Source organism: Crocodylus porosus, unplaced genomic scaffold (assembly GCF_001723895.1).
Source record: "Crocodylus porosus isolate Cpor-Errol unplaced genomic scaffold, CroPor_comp1, whole genome shotgun sequence".
NCBI lineage: Eukaryota > Metazoa > Chordata > Crocodylia > Crocodylidae > Crocodylus > Crocodylus porosus.
In genome coordinates, this window is record NW_017728886.1 from 145,406,499 (window position 1) to 145,424,215 (window position 17,717).

Genomic DNA, 17,717 nt, shown 5'->3' on the forward strand with positions numbered 1-17,717 from the left:
CTGAAGTGGGAACAACTGAAGCTTTTAAATTAGATTATATTAACTCCTACATAGAACCTTTTTGATGTCATTGAGCACCTACACAAGTAGTGCCCTTGATCTCAATAATGGAGTGCTCACAAGGGAGAGACAAGTTTCCAGACCTGGACTGCTGGTTTATAATTTCAGGGCCTGATTAATGCATATGTAAATGAACAGATGATCTGAAGGACTTAAAAGGACATATATAAATATATACACATACACACATATGTGTCTGAAAGAATGGAAGAACGAATGAATCGTATGCTTTAAAAAAAAAAGCATTATCATACAAAAACATTCCAAAATAAACTGGAAGATGTTTAGATCATATAATATTGCAGTGTTCATAAAATCTTAAGCTTGACTCATACTTAACTCCTTACAGCAGTTCTTTTAAAACTGGAAGAAGTTCCTTGTATGAGCAAGGGACAGGATCTCTGTAAACAAAAAAGGGTAAAAAATCAGGGAATCTCACAGGATGGAGCCAGTTTCCAGGCTTAGTATTTTACATGCACTTTTGAGTAAAATTTGACATTGGATCAGACTCATGATCATACTGGTCCCATCCATCCTTAAACCTATTAAATTAAAATATCCTAGCCAAGAGATGCTAACATTTTATGGGCTTAGCAATCTCTTTTGCAAACCTGTCTCACGCTGTTATCATTTTTAATGTGGATTCCTGGAAGTTTGTAATCAAATCCTGCCTAAATGGTAAGACAGTCCCTTGGCATTTCTATAGGACCTGATAAAATGCAAGGGACTATAGAGGCCTGCCGTGTAACCAACGCAGAATTCAAAATAGATGCCAGGATTCCAAGAGACCTGGCTTTTCACAGTTCCTTGACCATGAACTAATTCATTGGCCATATAGGTTACAAACATGTTAGGTTATTAACATGCTTTTAAAAATCTAGGTACACAGCTGGTGTCCTGGAAAACTGGACTTTTTTGTAAATAGGGACAATCCATTATTACCTTAATGGGCAAAAGCATTTTAGCCAGCTGCATGCTGTCATGGATTTTTTTTTGTTTTTGTTTTTTATTTTTAATCATTTTCACTGAAGTAATGAACAGTTTTAAAATTGCTCAACAAGTTCCACACAAAGGAGAGCCAGCATTCCAGACCACAGAGATCATATAGAAATGTTGCCACTCTGGCCTTCCTTACTAGTCAAAGAAGTATTTGTCACCTTGGTCAGCCAAAGGTCATTCCCAGGAAAAAATCAATCAACTGAACAACAATGTGGGCATGGAATGAAAATCTAAAGACAAATTACAGGCTAAAATATAAAGACAAATTATGGTCAGAATAGGAATTATTACACAAGTCAGGCTGTGAGGTGCAATGGATCGGGCACTGGGTGCACTGGATAGGACACTGAGTGCAACGCAACACTAGCATTTACTCTGTGTGACTTTATTCTGTGCCTCTTTCCACTTTTACTTTTAAAAGAAGGATTTTTCAGGGCACTTACCATGATTTTAGATGTCCTGGAGTCTGATTTCAGTTGGAAACTCTAAATGCGACTGTATAGCAGTAGAGTAACTACAAGAAAACAACCAGGGCACCAGCCCTATGCACTAACATTGTGGGGAGGGTGGCACAGAAAGAGCAGCCTTTGAACTGCTGGCATGGCCAGGGTTACCAACAGCCTGCCTGCAGCTGTTGACCCTGTGGCACCACTGCTACCCAGGGAGCAGAACCAACCAGCTGTGCCTCTGCTACATGGATTTGCACATGGGAAGCTATGCCAGTGCAAAACTCCCTAATGCTGACAAGCCATAAATCTTGCCTTTAAACACAAATGCCATGGAAGACGGAATGAAATATTGCATAATTCAGAAGCTAGTGGTTGGAAGCACTCTTCATCATGTATGGTGAAGGCAGGCAAATGGCGTAGATGGGTCTAGAGAAGGTCATAGTGATTCTTACTGGCCTTTTAAGAAGTAGCAGTGGCTACCAGTGGCATCTATAACCGAGTGTGTGTGGTGACCCCAACCCTCTGTAGCTTTAAAATAGTGTTGCCGAGGCTACATGCCCTCCTCCACCTTGTGTTAAGAAAAGAAGCTCCCAACCCCTGATGTGGAATATGTAGTGATCAGTGGGTTCAGTAAGCAGGCATACAATGAATAAGAAGTAACAACAATGAACTTTATTGTGGAGCAGTTGGCAACTTCTGCAGACCCTGCCTCTCACTAACTAACTAATCTGACTCAGGAGCCATCTCCCAGTTCCCAGCCTCTCTAATCTTATTAGTTAGGGAGCATCTTTAAATTACAACTTCTAACACTTCAAAAAACAAAAATATTAATAGGTGCAGAAATCAGCAGTACCTTAGCAAAACAAATGATTCCTCACTGAAGTACAACTTCTCCATAAGATGGGAGGCTGTAGGAGGCCTCAAAGAGAAAAGAACCACAGCAAGAAAGTGCAGGATGGGAATTATAGCCTCTACACTGATGCAATGGAGTACTGATTTGGGGGTTGACCATGAGAGCCAGGAGGTTCAGTTTAATAAGTTGACTAGCTGACATCCAGGGGCTGCATCTGTATATATATTTGAATGTATCTGTGCCTTTTTGGAAAAGAAGGGCTCCCCTTCTCTTAATTCCTGATGTAACATCCCTTCTGAGAACATCAAATTCACGCAGGCTGCATTCAGTAACAAGATTTCCTCCTGAGCCCAGCAGAAGATGTGACTTTGAATGAAAATTTGTGGTCAGTACATTAAATCCTTAACTATCTCGTTCCCAAGTGGTTTTCCTGTCAGTACTATCATACCATCTGCCTGTCTTGTGTTTCATAGATGATAGCCAAACTCTTCCAGCACCATTTGATCATCGAATCGTCTCAGCAAAAAGGGCAGGGATCAGCAGTTATTATTATGTCAACAAGAAGGACGTTCTTGGACAGTAAGTGGAATGAACGCTATCAGCATAACTTTAACTCAGCCAGTGGCATGCAAGAAACAGGGTCATATAGCCATTTTTCACTAGATGGATCTCAGGGAAGGGTGTTTTGCATTGTCCTGGCATCCAGTGGATGAGATCATACAATATAGTGTATATATTTTATTGCCGTTTATCAATGTTGTCCAATAAAATCCAGTCATTACAGTAATGATAATGCAATATTTTGGACTTTTCACTATATTGGTTTAGAACAGTAGGTTCTGCCTTTATCTATTGCCTCCTAAATTGAAAGAGTATCTGAAGATGATGTAACACAAATATATTTCTATTTTTAAAGATAATTTATAGAAGGAAACAACCAAGAATATAGTCATTTAGAGGAGGAATAGCATACCATATTTTTTCACATATAACCTGTATTTTCCCCAAAAAACAGTTGGGAAAACTGGGATACAAGGAAAAGGGCTGCCCACAGGTCCAGAAATTTTTGGGGGGGGCAGAGGCGGTAAGGGGGAAACCAGTGGCAGCTAGAAGCCATGGCAGTTCATGCTGTTATCACTCTCACCTTCCCTCTTCCCCCCTGCCACCAAATTTCCAAACCCGTGGAGAGCCTCCTTCTCCAACTACACACTAGATCAGGACAGCACGGGAGGGGGGGGCATGATCCATGGCTGGATGTGTGCCATGTCTTACCCAGCACATGGCCCTAGACCTGGCAAATGGCTCAGGAGCCAGAGTGCTGCCCCAAAGCCAACATGCTGGGTTGGGTCCTACTGGAGAGCCCCAGCTCCAGTGTACTGGATGAGGCCATGGTATGTGGCCCCTGCCACATCGTGCAACCCCCAGTCCCAGTGCATGGCTGCAGCCTCAGTGTGCAGTCCCTAGCCCCAGTACAGCCAACAGCCCCCAACCCCAGTGCACAGCTCCCAACCCCAGAGACCCCAGCTTACCTGTACTCCAAGGTAATTTTTTCCCCTTCTTGGGGTGTTCTAAAAATAGGGTACATGTTATATTTGGGAACATGTTATATGAGAGAAATTTGATATTTAGGGTGAAATTGTTCTCCTGACATAAGCAGCTGTTTTGAATACACCAGCTTGGGGCTTTGTATGGGTTCATAATTATGGAGTGAATGTTACTGAGTCAAATAATGTAAAGAAGTTCCTAAATAAAAACTGTGTGTGAGCTTCATATACTTAAATGTAGCAAGTGTTATTTCTAAAATCAGATAACGATCCAAAGATTCAAATAGAATATGGAAGGTTCATTGGGAGTCACCTACCTAGGCCAAGTGATAACTTTAAGTATATAAAATTCATACTACATGCTAAATGCAAGCTCTAATTGTTTTTACCAGAAGCTGAGGGTTTTCTTTTTTTTTTCCCTAGAGGGAGATTTGGTCAGGTGCACAAATGTGAAGAAAAGGCAACTGGTCTCCAGTTAGCAGCAAAAATTATAAAAGCCAGAGGGTCTAAGGAAAAGGTAGGTATCCTGTAATGTGAACATTTCCTTCTCCAATATATCGCCACTCAGGGCTTCAAACAGAGAAGTAAGGCTGGAAGGGACTTCAAGAGATCACCTTATTCCAACCTGTGATCAAACCTGCAACATCAGTATTATTAGCACAATGCGCTAACCTACTAAAATGTGTGCATTGACTGCATGGTCCACAAGCCATCATCTCTGTTTGATGGACTAGGTTACAGTTAGCTTGTCTATTTGTTTCCCTTTCCTTGAAATTATGCCATCACCAACCTTTTCTTTCATTTTTTCAGTATTTTTTTTTAGTACTCATTTTTCGTATCTTCAACTCCCCCACCCCTCTATCAATCTTATTAGCAACATTTTAAAAAGTGAGAGTGTTTACCAGCTTTCAGCTTAGCACATTCCCTCAGTAAAGCAATGCAGATAGGGGGATTCATTTTTCTGGATTTTGATAACAAAGATAGTCTGGGGTCTATTTGCCAGTTCACAAGAATTGAGAGGGATTTGTCTTGACCTATGTATGGCACTTCTGAGTCTTGTATTCATGGCACAAAAGGCTATTACTGCCTGCCACAGTGTCACTGATGGTGCCTGCCTTTCCCCATTCCCCACACTAGCATGAGGTGACTGCCAGTGACACCCAAAGCTTCCTCTCCTCACTGAGTATCACTCTGAATGCCCTACCACTATATTTGAATGAATGAATATTTGATTTCCTGTGTTATACAGGAAATCAAACCAGATGATCTAATATTCTTCTCTTCTGGCTTCCAAAATCTGTAAATCTGTGAAGATTCTTCTGGTGGCAGGAACAGCCAGAGAAAAAATGCCAGGGTTGGTGGACATGGGGCAGTGGTGAGAATAAGTATGATGTACTTATCCACATCACTCCAATTCAAACATTGACCTTACCCCAATTTGTTAGCTCTGTTTTATAAATGCCACAGGTATAATATATTCCTTACTTTTCACAGGATGAGGTTAAGAATGAAATCAATGTCATGAACCAGCTGAACCACGTGAACCTTATCCAGCTGTATGATGCCTTCGAATCCAAAAACGACATTGTTCTGGTCATGGAATAGTATGTGTCTCTTTCCCTCTCTTTCTGACCTTGTACCTTGTCTCAAGATTTCAGTTTTCCACATATATTTTCGGTGAAACTAGAGATGGAGCTTCTCTGAGGTAGAAAGGACATATGAAATATTTCACAAGTCACAGGAATAGGATTTAAGAAACGGTTTTCCATAGTATATATTTGCTAATTTTTTGAACAGTGCTCCACTTTCCTCATGATTTAAGACATGTCTACCCATTACACCATTGCCTGATACTCCACAGAGAGAGTATTTAGATGACAGTCATGTGATGTAGCCTCTGTAATTTCCATTAGGTGTTATTCTGTCATCCATGAAACAGACCTCTTGGAAAATCTCCAGTTTATGTGAGGCAAATGAAAAGGAGCCTTGCAATGGAGCAAGAAATAAAGCCAACCCTTTACTGACGAGCAGTACCCTTGCATTGGGTGCCTAGGCTGACTTAACGGTCATTACAGCCAGCTTAGAGGTGGGCTTAGACGCAAATCAGCCTCAAGGCACAGGAGAATCTGGAGCAGCTTGTCTTAGAGGAAGCTAAAGCTGTTGTATCATGCACATGGAGGAGGTTGGGACAAGGTGTACATTATATTGACTTTGACATGTCTTAGCTTCCTCAGCCTTAGGTTCACCTCTGGATTTGGCTTGCATACTTCATATATAGTACAGTTAAAACAAGGAATAAATACAAGCTCCCATATAATATGACATAGGACACAGAACCTGGAGGATCCTGGGGAAGCTTGGATATCTATTCAGGACATTGATTCTCTGCCACATGAGACTAATATGACTTCATTGATTTCCCTGGCTCAAAGCAGCATAGGACAAACAGTGACATAACTAAGGTGAGGCAACCAGAGTAGCTGCTTTGGGCACTGACTTTGGTGGGAGAGAGGACAGAAAAAATGGCTGCTGTTGCAACCATACAACCATGCCAACCATGTGAGGGTGACTGGAAATCGCTGCTGCCCATGCAGATAGCAGCTGCCCTGGCTACCCACCCATGTCATTGCACTTCTGTCTCCACTGCAAACTAACCATGCTCCAGAGTGGTATCCTCAAGCACACTGTACTATCCCCCTGTGAGATTCTTTTGGATATGTTAGCAGTGTAGTCATGTCCCCCAGGTCCTGTCAATCAGTGGCATCAACTAGCCCACCTGAAACAGTTCAAGATCTTGCTACACTGCATCTGATTCAAAAAGCAGTCCATCCAGAGCAACACAACATACTTGAGCACAGAAAGATTAGTTTGTAGACATGGCCATGAACGCAGCAGAGAATCAAGCCTAGACTTGGAACTAATGTCAGTTAGGTGGATCAAAGCAGGTAGATTCCCTGAAAGCCAACTTGGACTCACTCACTGTTCTACTATTTTTCTCTTGGCAGCGTGGAAGGAGGAGAATTATTTGACCGAATTCTTGATGAAAACTGCAATCTGACAGAACTGGATACTATCTCATTCATAAAACAGATCTGTGAAGGCATTCAGCACATGCATCAGATGTACATTCTTCATTTAGATTTAAAGGTACAAAACATGATTACTTGGCCTCTACCACAGAAATGCACTTAATGAAGGCTACTGGGGCTCTATAGACTCCCACAACATAGATGATAATGAGCCCCATATCGTGATCTCTCATCTCTTTCAAATCTGTGTACATTTATTTTAATTGCATTGACTCCAGTTGAATCATTCCAGTATAAATGAGATCAGAATCAGGGGCAGATCACGCTAGTATGAGCTTTCTGAGGAGGACTTTTGCAGCAAGTCAGCAGCTACAATCATGTCTCTATATCACCTTTCATCTGTGGATCTCAAGGCACTATACAAACATGAATTATTTCACATTATTTCTCAATGACATTGATAAAATGAGGAGTAATAGTGTTTACCAATAAGGAAACTGAGACAACTGAGAAACTGTTGTCCTCTTACAGCTAATCCATTTGGCAGGTGTGGTTGTTGCCAATATCCCATAGGGTCTGGCCCCTGCTGCTTCTGGGGCTTCAGGGGCCTGACCCTGTGAAACAACAGCTTTGGGGCATACCTCTGCAAGCTAGGTGAACTTGCTATGGGGTCTCCACTCCAGGCATGCCCAGGGTCGGGGTCAGGCAGCATGAAATGTGCATCCCAGGAATCCTCTGCAGGATTTATTTGATTGCACTATAAGCACACAGACATCTGCCACAATAAAGCAGCAAAAACTGTTAGTAAGACAGTCAGACAGCCCTTTTAGGCATAAAACGTTTTATGGCCAGACAAGGGTGAGGCCTTTTTGCAGCTTTAAATTCTTTTCTTGGAGCTGCTCAGTTTTGGCGTAGAGTTAGGAATGCTGGAAAAGAGGCACAGTTACATTCAGGGAGTTCTCAGCAGAAACCCTCCAGTTACATAATGGCCATCAATGGCAATTCCATACAGTCTTGCTGTCTATGACTAATGAGTTTATGGCAGGAAGTCTGTAAAATTGAAGTGGCTCATCAGGGCCTCCAAAACTCCAGTACAGGACATATGGTTTTTCAAAATCCAAAATGCAAAGTGAATTTGTGATGGCAACAAAGGCTTACTAATGTTTTAAGTGTTTAGGGCTGTTTTCTTTCAAACAGGACTCAATGAGCAACAAGACAGGATAGCTATAAATTTGCTTGGAAGGAAACATAAGACTACAATTTAGAACTTTACACTTGAAAGACAGCAAGCCAAATTCTGCTCAGTTGCTCTAAGCCCACAGTAATTCTATTGAAGCTAATGCATTTATGCCAGTGAAAATGAGAGCTGAATTTAACCCTGTTGAAATACAGGGATTTTAGCTTGCAAGCCTAACCTTTGGGTAAATATCTGAATCGAGTGACAAACTGATGTGACTAATGTAATGTATCTATGTTGGGTCACACAGTTGTTCCCAGAACAGCAATGAAATGTAGAGCTAAAAGATAAACTTCAAAAGCATAGCAAAATCATTTTTAAAAAATCCAATGTTAGCTCATGAAGGGCTATAAAGTCACAAAGCCAACATCCTGAATCTTACTGTGGAAGCTTCCCAACCTCTGCTAATGAGTTCTTTATCTAAACTGCTGTATTATGTCAAACGGAAAAGCTGTGGAGAAGAAAAAAGTAGTGTTGGTGCAGCCTGCTACAGCCTCTAATACCATACGATTGCAAATGAGACTCTCCATAAAGAGAAACCTGCCCAAAGCTGAGAGGCTGACTTTATGTTTTGCAGTAGGATTTTTTTCATTCTAGCATAGTACCAAAAGCCCAGTTTGCACTTTCATTCCTCATGCAAGTTTCCTCTCTTCTCCTGACAGCCTGAGAATATCTTATGTGTGAATCGAGCTACTTATCAAATAAAAATTATTGATTTTGGATTGGCCAGAAGGTATGTACATGTAAGCATGCTATGTATAATAAACAAATTATGAAACATCAAAAGCATTACATGTCTTTGCAAGGCTCAGTCTGATCCATTATAGCTTTCTACTGCCTTTGAAACAAGGCAGATGCAGGCCATTTAAAATAATCACCCTTAGGGATAAGTGGATTCTAACACGAACATAAAATTAATAACATTTCAATGTTTGATCATTTTTGAATAATATATCATGTCTTCCACTCTTGGGGACGGGACACTGGGCTAGATGGAACATCAGTCTGACCCAGTATGGCATTTCTTATGTTCTTATATGCATATCTGAACACTGCCATAGATAGAATAGACATAACCAGTGGTCTGTCTAGTCTAGTATCCTATCTCCAAATCTGCCTCCAGTACTAGATATTTTAAAAGAAGGTGCAAGATACCAGTAGTGGGCAATTATCAATAACATATACTAGTATTAATTATTATAATGACCTGAAGACATTATATGTGGGCTGGATCATTGGCCCCATGGATCTGAGAGACCCAATTTTGTTTCTAAACCCTATTTATGTAGAGAATGGTTTGTACCCTGAAGTTTTACAGCTTGCTAAACATTTGTTTGTTTGTAACAATTACCATCCTTGTTTTCCATCCGTATGTCCAGTTGTTTTCTGAATCCTATTAAGCTCTAGGCATCAGTGAGAGAAACTGAGTTAGAGACAGAATTACTATTTTCTCTCAACATTTCATTACCTAGATATCAACCAAGAGAAAAACTTAAAGTGAACTTTGGAACTCCAGAATTCCTTGCACCTGAAGTTGTGAATTATGACTTTGTCTCCTTTCCCACGGACATGTGGAGTGTAGGAGTCATTGCCTATATGCTGTAAGTAATACTTGCATCTCTACCATACAGACTGTTTCTTCTCTAATTTGTATCAGCTTTCAAAAGTTGATTGTGTAACACAAATATTCACAAAAGCTGCACCTGTGTTGAAAATTCCAATCCTCTTCTGAAGGCTAATTCATGGAAAACTCCAATTTGCCTTTCAGTTCTGTCACATTATACAGTTCTAGAGAATATCTTATGCTCACTCTGTGTGAGGAATTTCCATTAACATGGGTAGAAATTCTGAATGCTAAATGAGATCAGGACTTGCAATAGGAATCCGCAACCCAGAGAAGAGAATTGCTATGCAGATCGTAGAGCAATTTCTTGCTCTTCCAATATACATAATAATCTTTCCTTGGAGAACTGTTTTATTCAAATGCAACAAAGGTATTATGGGTTAAGGCCTAATCCTGCCTAGCATCCTAAATGCTGGGTAATTTGTGAGCACATTCATCATCATGTAGGAGATATTCATTACTGTATCTTTTAGGAGCAGTCCTTCTTAGGCAACAGTACATGGTGAGATGATAAAAGTACAACCATTTACAATGAAACAATCCCAGATAGAATAACAAAGAACACAGCTGAGGAGGAGGAATCAGACAAGTATTTAACTGCTTTAAATCAGCTAGCTAGATAGCATAGTTGTACAGTTTTGGATTATGGTCTATTTTATATTCCATGTGTATTTACTTCAGGCTCAGTGGATTGTCTCCTTTTCTGGGTGACGATGACAATGAGACTCTCAACAATATCCTGGCTTGTAATTGGGAGTTTGAAGAAGAGGAATTTCAAGAAGTCTCTGAAGATGCCAAAGATTTCATCTCAAAGCTTCTCATCAAGGAAAAATGGTACTCAAATCCTGTAGTTCCATGCCTTTCAAATGAACATTTGATCTCATCATATTACAATACACTAGAAATGTTCTGTCACTTACACTACCAGACTCAGTGACAGTTTCAAATCGCTGTGATTATTTATGCCAGCAGTTCCCAGCCCTGGGTTGCAACCCAAACGAGGGTCGTGGGGGCAATGCCAGGAGCAAGATACACAAAAGACAAGCTGCTCCCCATGCCGGGAGCTGCCCCTAGGCCACAGCCACACTCCACTCCTAGCAGTGGGTTGCGGAATAAAAAGGTTGGGAACCACTGATTTATGCCCAAGTAGACTATAGTAAGTTAATTTCACTGGTGTCCTCTGTTAAATTTCATACATACTGGTGTTCTGAGATAGTGGTAATGTACTATTATTATAGCACCAGACTTAACACTCCCAGTTATCATATATCAGCAACCACCATTGCCAAAAGGGTAGGCAGCAAGCATCATCCATGAAAACTGTTGAATTGTAAGGTCTTAGATGCACCACTTACTAACATTCTCTCCTTCTCTTAGCTGGAGAATGAGTGCAACCTCTGCCTTAAAACATCCTTGGTTATTGAACCACAAACCTCATTGCACACTCCAAAATCAGGTCCTTGAATCTGAATTTTCTTGTTCTTTGCCTTTTTTGTTGCTTCATTTTGTTGTTCTTCTAAGATTCTCTTCTATTTTTGAAGGCATGGTCAGACAAAACATTTTATCCTGGTATAATTGTCATTATTTTGGTGTAAGAAAAGTAGTGGAGAGATGACATAAATCCTTAAACTGAGTAACTTCACCCAACCTATTGGAGAATAACCCCCAAAGGAATCAAGGGTGATATTCTAGCAGCATAAATTAATCAGAATACCTACATATGTGTTTTTTTTCCTGGCCCCAGTGTAATTTACATTAGTATCCAAACCCAGTGCAAATCATACCCGGATATATGTTTATCTGCCCATCCACTGAGCATGCCCTGTCATTGGCATTTGTTTGCTTTGCTTTTTTATTTCAGGTGTGCGTATTAGTGCATGTTCAATGGCTTTGTATGCCTGTGTGAAGAAGTACTGGTTACTGTATGTTGCTCAGTAGATCAATTTGTTACCAAAATAACAGACAGTACACAAAAGACTGTGAATCGCTGGCGTGTGCAAAGACAGTTTCTTCCAGTTTTCAAGCACACAAAGGAATTACCCAGATTCTCGTGTCAACTCCTGTCAAATGGCATGCTTCCCTATCCAACTCACACCATTTTTACCTCCTAGAATCCCAAGTAGACCACATTTTTTAATGTAAATGGCTTTTTGTTCCCCACCCCTGCTTCCCCCAACTGCAGTGTCCTTGGAGACAGCCAGCCCAGTGGGGAGGAGGTGAGCAGTTGACAGAGGTGAAAGAACCCGCTAGGGGCTATTTAGAAAAGCTGGACTTGCACAAGTCCGTGGGGCTGGCTGCAATGCACCTGAGGGTGCTTAGGGAATTAGCCAGTGTGATTGAAGAGCCTCTGGCCATTATATTTGAAAACCTGTGGCAATTGGGACAGGTCCCAGATGATTGGAAAAGGGCAAATATTGTGCCCGTCTTTAAGAAAGGGAAGAAGGAGTATCTGAGCAACTACAGACTGGTCAGTTTCACTTCAGTCCCTGGAAAAATGATGCAGCAGGTCCTCTAAGAATCCATTTCTAAGTTTTTGGAGGAGAAGAAGGTGGTGAGGAACAGTCAGCATGGATTTACCAAGGGCAAATCATGCCTGACCAACCTGATTGCCTTCTATGACGAGATGACTAGTTCTGTGGATGTGGGGAGAGCAGTGGACTTGATATACTTCGACTTTAGCAAGGCTTTTGATACAGTCTCCCACAACATTCTCACAGGCAAGCTAAAGAAGTACAGGTTGGATGAATGGACTGCAAGGTGGATAGAAAACTGACTGGATTGTTTTGCTCAAAGGGTAGTAATCAATGGCTCAGTGTCTAATTGGGAGTCAGTATCAAGTGTAGTTTGCCAGGAATCAGTCCCAGGGCAGTTTGGAAGATGGGAAGGAAAGCACCCTCAGGAAGTTTGTGGATGACACCACGCTGGGTAGAGTAGTAGATAATATGCTAGAGAATAGGGCTAGGATTCAGAGAGACCTAAACAAATTGGAGAATTGGACCAAAAGAAATCTCATGAGGGTCAGTAAGGACAAGTGTAAAGTCTTACACTTAGGACAGAACAATCCCATGCACCAGAGCAGGCTGGGGACTGACTGGCTAAGCAGCAGCTCTGCAGAAAAGGACGTGGGGGTTACAGTGGACAATAAGCTGCATACAAGCCAACAGTGTGCCTTTGTCACCAAGAAGGCTAACAGCAGACTGGGCTGTGGGAGCATTGCCAGCAGATCAAGGGAAGTGATTATTCACCTTTATTTGGCACTGATGTGGCCACTTCAGGAGTACTGTGTCCAGTTTTGGGCCCCCACTATAGAAAGGGTGTGGACAATTTGGAGAGTCCAGTGGAGAGCAACAAAAATGATTATAGGGCTGGGAAACGTGACTTATGAGGGGAGGCTGAGGGAACTGGGCTTGTTTAGTTTGGAAAAGCAAAGACTGGGAGGGGGATTTAATAGCAGCCTTCAGCTACCTGAAAGGTGGTTCCAAAGAGGATGCAACTAAACTGTTCTCAGTGGTGGCAGATAACAGAACAAGGAGCAAGTCTCAAGTTGCAGCAAGGTTAGATATTAGGAAAAACTCTCTCACTAGGAAGATGGTGAAGCACTGGAATGGGTTATCCAGAGTGGTTGCGTAATCTCCATTCTTCGAGGTTTTTAAGACCTGGGTAGACAAAGCCTTGGCTGGCATGATATATTTTTGGATGGTCCTGCTTTGAGCAGGGGTTTGGACTAAAAGACCTCCTGAGGTCCCTTCCACCCTTAATTTTCTACGATTCTATGATAAGATCCTTTTAAGGGCCCTGCACAATATTAACACTGTTAAGTGTGCAAACACCTACACATGATTCAAAAGATAAGCCCAGATTTTTCAAAAAGGGATCTATAGTGTCAAAAACACTCTGACCTGTTCTGGCCTTTCTGAATTCTTTGCAACAGAACTTCTCTATTGTTTATCCGTAGCCAAGAAATGAGTGGAAGCTAAGAGCTGGCATTTTCCAAGAAGTACCTTGGGTCAAACAAGGTTGAGAAGCACGGCCCTAGTATACCTCCCCATGATCCTCTGGTAGCAAGGATCTGGGAAAGCAGGCTGTTTTGGCACATGCTTCAGAAAGCATGGGATGCTATGTGACTGAATAAGTTCCACTGCCAGTCATATGGCGGGGAAGCCGTGTGCATTCCAAGGAAGTTCTTGCCTATGCATTTTGTGTCTGTGCTTGCACTGCTTTAAAAAGTGCTTTTATTTAAACTACTGATGTTGCAGTGCTTTGCCTTTACATTAAGCAGAGTTAAGAAGAGGTGGACCTTCAACTAATGCTTTCACTGGTTTTCCCCCTCCTCTAGGAGAAGGCTAACTGCAGCTCAGAGTCTCAAGCACCCATGGATCAATGACCTTTCTGAGAGGGCAGCCAAATGAAAGGTTTGTCTCAAGTCTTAGTTTTCCCCTCGGTAGTAAAAAGCACAAGCTTATCTGTGGTATCTGTGGAGAACCAAAACATATCACTGTTCATACTGTCAGCACACCAACACAACCCCCGGCACAACTCTGAAAAGCAGTGTCACCATCACCTGGAAAATACTGGCATAATCAGTAGGGCAAGTCTGTTGCAACCATGAGAAACAGGGGATAAATGATGAGGCAGCCTTTGACTACATATAAAATTGTACATAAGCAGCAAATCCAGTGGGTCAAATCCTGACTGAATAGAAGTCCATGAGAAAACTGTCATGGGCTGGAGATGATGCAGGAGTTTATTCAGTAACTGTTCAACACTGAAAACTTTTGGTTTCTTATAGAACAAGCTTGGTTTAAAGAGGGATAAAAATGAGGTTGCACTGTTATTTCTTTAGAAAAATAACAATAAAAAAATGAGAGGTACACCAGCATAAATTAGTATGGCTTTAGTAGAACCAAGCTGTTGTATCTGAGGCTACACTGAACCTGGCCCTAAAATGAAGCAAACAGCATAGTTCTTACAAGCCATCTCTCTCTCATTCCTTTTCCCTGTATTACTATCTATGCCCTTTAATTAACAAACGCTCCATTAGTGGTTCTCAGACTGGGATGGTCAGCTCTCCCCAAGGGGTGAGGGCGACATAAGTCTGCTCTCATTCTCTGTCTCCAGTGTTTGGCTGCAGCCTATTTGCTCATCTGCTTTGAAATCTGTCTACCTCAGATGGCAGGATGTCCTCTCCCACCCCCACCCCCCAAACCACTGCAGCAATTCCCACAGCACCTCTTATGAATCACCACAGGAACTGGTGTCTCTTTTGAAGCACCATGGGAACTAATGCAAAGGACTTTTGAGGCACATCTGAGGAAGACCAATTGTGGGTCATGAGATGAGACAGAGAAGATATACACCATAATAACCATTTCATTTTAGCTTTGCACCACAGATAGCAAAATAAAAACGGTACCACTTTTCACTACATGGGGATTTTTTTTATCATCATCATCCACATGCTAAAACAGAGTCAACGTTATGAAATAATTGATGTGTGTGTTTTTGCTGGCCATTGTTTGGATCATCAATCAGAGATTGAAACGTCAAGTAGGAATAGTCTACTATGATTTGGGATCTGTCTATAATGCTGTGTTGTGCTATATCATACCAAGATATCTAAGCTAACTTTAAACAAGGTACCTGGGGTACAGGAAGATGTCTAGCCACAGCAATACAAAGCTCAGGACAAGCTAATTTACCTTTATCATCACTTGCATTCACTACCAAAGACACATGATTTCAATGTATGTTAATGCAGCCACACCTAAGTTTGGAAGAAAAATATGGGACTTTGTTTGTCCTATATTCTCAGCATTAATACTCGCCTCACTGAATATATGTCAGTTAAAAGCAGATGAGGTTTTGGACCTATCACCAATTTTGTATTTTTCATAATGTTTTACCAGTCCATAAGGATTGATGACTAATGTTTTCTCCTATATGTTCATTTAAGGGCTAGTAGCTGGGCAACAAACGCACATTGAAAAACAAGTATTACTGCAAGCAATAGACTGTTTCTTGCAATTAACTGTAAGGGAAATTCAAGTGTGAGGTAATCTGGATTAGTGATGGCTAATCCATTAAAAGAAGGAATGCAGTGCATAACAAACTTTTTCAAACTTTGTAAAATTATAACTTGGCTATAATCTAACCTCCAGGAATAGATAGGGCTTGGAGTTTTTCCCCCTAAATCAATATCAGTTTCTGTTTACTCTGTCAGTGGATTGATAGTTGTGTTCATGTTTTGGTTTTGCCCATCAGCTCACAGTATTGTTCATACATTTAGATTGCCTTATTGAATTCATAGTAATATATTTACACACTAATTTACTTTAAAAGCGTCATCATGACAATAGGGGCAAAATAAGAGAGTTGTTACATTTCATGAAAATCCCCCTGTATCATTTCTCCAATAAAAAACAGGCTTTTCCCTTTTTTATGTTGCAAAAAGCATCAAATGATGTTTTACACAGTGAGCAGCAGTGGGGAAGAAGTGCCCTTTGTAAGCAAAAAGATTCTGCGTGGTGCTGTCTTCCTTGCAGACAAAGAAACCAGCTTGTGGTTTTCCTGGGGAATTTAACCAAATAATTACAAAATGTATATTGCTGAATTAACTTGATTCTGGTTTTATGTTGCAGAAAAGCTGCTGTGTGGTTACTGCTGCTAAGAGTTTTGGAAATATCAGCAGTTCTGGTGCTTCCACTCCCCGTGATGACTTGAGGCTTTTACTAAGTGGACCAATACCACTTTAGCTGCAGGATAAGTCCCAGCATTACTGAGCTGCTGCTGCTTGATTCAGCTTTCAGAAGAGACATGCTGCTATCAAAGTTCACAGAAAGGTGTTTCTGCTCAATCACCATGTATTTCTGTCTGAGACCACTGTCCTAGTGCGGATTTAGAATTATATTAACTCTTGTCTTGTCTTGCTTTCCTGAATTACCTATTTGAGATTTTTGGGAGATTAAAGCTCTGATAGCTCTTTCTCATCTCAGCCCACCAAGCAGAATATTATTTTATTGCAATTGTAACTGAGGTTGATTTGAAATTGAACCCTAAAAATAAAAAAGACTAGCAGTTACTTCAATACTGGAGATTCAAGATCTAATTCTCCTCTTCTGCTCTCACACTAGTATGAATAAGGATTAAGTCACCAAAGTTAAAGCTATACTAAGCTAATAACAGTGAAATGAAAGCAAAGCTGTCTCTGTGTTTAGACATCTCTTTTGAGTAGGCTGTCTAAAGGATTACCTTTATCTTTTTCTAGCATGTAACCAGCAATGTAACTGGGGGGAGATTGATAGGGGAAACTGCCCCAGTCCCTCACTAAACCATCCCAGCCAAGTGTGTGTATAACCTGCTTGTAAACATTTCCAAGGACAGAGATTCTACCACCTCTCAAGGTAGCCTGTTCCATGTTTGACCACCCTCATAGTCAGAAAGTTCCTCGTAATCTCCAACCTAAATTTCCTCTGCTGCAGCTTGAGGCCATTGTTTGTAATCCTGTCCCCTATGGCCACAGAGAAAATCCCATCTCTATCCTCTCTATAATCACCCTTCAGGTATTTGAAAACTATTATCAAGTCCCCGCTTCATCTGTTCTTCCCCTAATTAAATAACCCTAGTTCTTTCAGCCTTTCCTCAATAAGTCTTGCTTCCCAGGCTCCTTATCATTTTTGTCACTCAGTGCCAAACACTCTCCAGTCTGCTCATAGATTGGATGCATGAGCATACATCCAGTTACACCCTTTACTTCAACAGAGAATTATTTTGCTTCCATTACTTTGGACTTATGCCAATGTGACCATCGTAATTCTAGTGAAGTCAATTAAATGGTATTAGTGTAAAATTAGTGAGAGGAGAATCAGTCCTCAATCACAACCTGGACTGGGGGGACTGGATTTTGAAACTTGACAACAATTTTC

The 17,717-nt window shown here is 41.1% G+C and overlaps 1 protein-coding gene across 2 annotated transcripts in view; it reads left to right on the forward strand.

The window, feature by feature from the left end:
• The window catches only part of MYLK4 (myosin light chain kinase family member 4), a 96,691-nt gene extending 79,842 nt beyond the window's left edge, over window positions 1-16,849 (forward strand). For both annotated transcript variants that reach the window (XM_019542367.1, XM_019542373.1), the window contains exons 6-15: window positions 2,835-2,940; window positions 4,329-4,422; window positions 5,400-5,509; window positions 6,911-7,052; window positions 8,834-8,904; window positions 9,644-9,772; window positions 10,477-10,629; window positions 11,173-11,251; window positions 14,132-14,207; window positions 16,434-16,849. In XM_019542367.1, the coding sequence (XP_019397912.1) occupies window positions 2,835-2,940; window positions 4,329-4,422; window positions 5,400-5,509; window positions 6,911-7,052; window positions 8,834-8,904; window positions 9,644-9,772; window positions 10,477-10,629; window positions 11,173-11,251; window positions 14,132-14,179 (932 nt within the window). In that variant the 3' untranslated portion in view covers window positions 14,180-14,207; window positions 16,434-16,849. The remainder of the gene's footprint in view (window positions 1-2,834; window positions 2,941-4,328; window positions 4,423-5,399; window positions 5,510-6,910; window positions 7,053-8,833; window positions 8,905-9,643; window positions 9,773-10,476; window positions 10,630-11,172; window positions 11,252-14,131; window positions 14,208-16,433) is intronic.
• The last annotated feature ends 868 nt before the right edge of the window (window positions 16,850-17,717 follow it).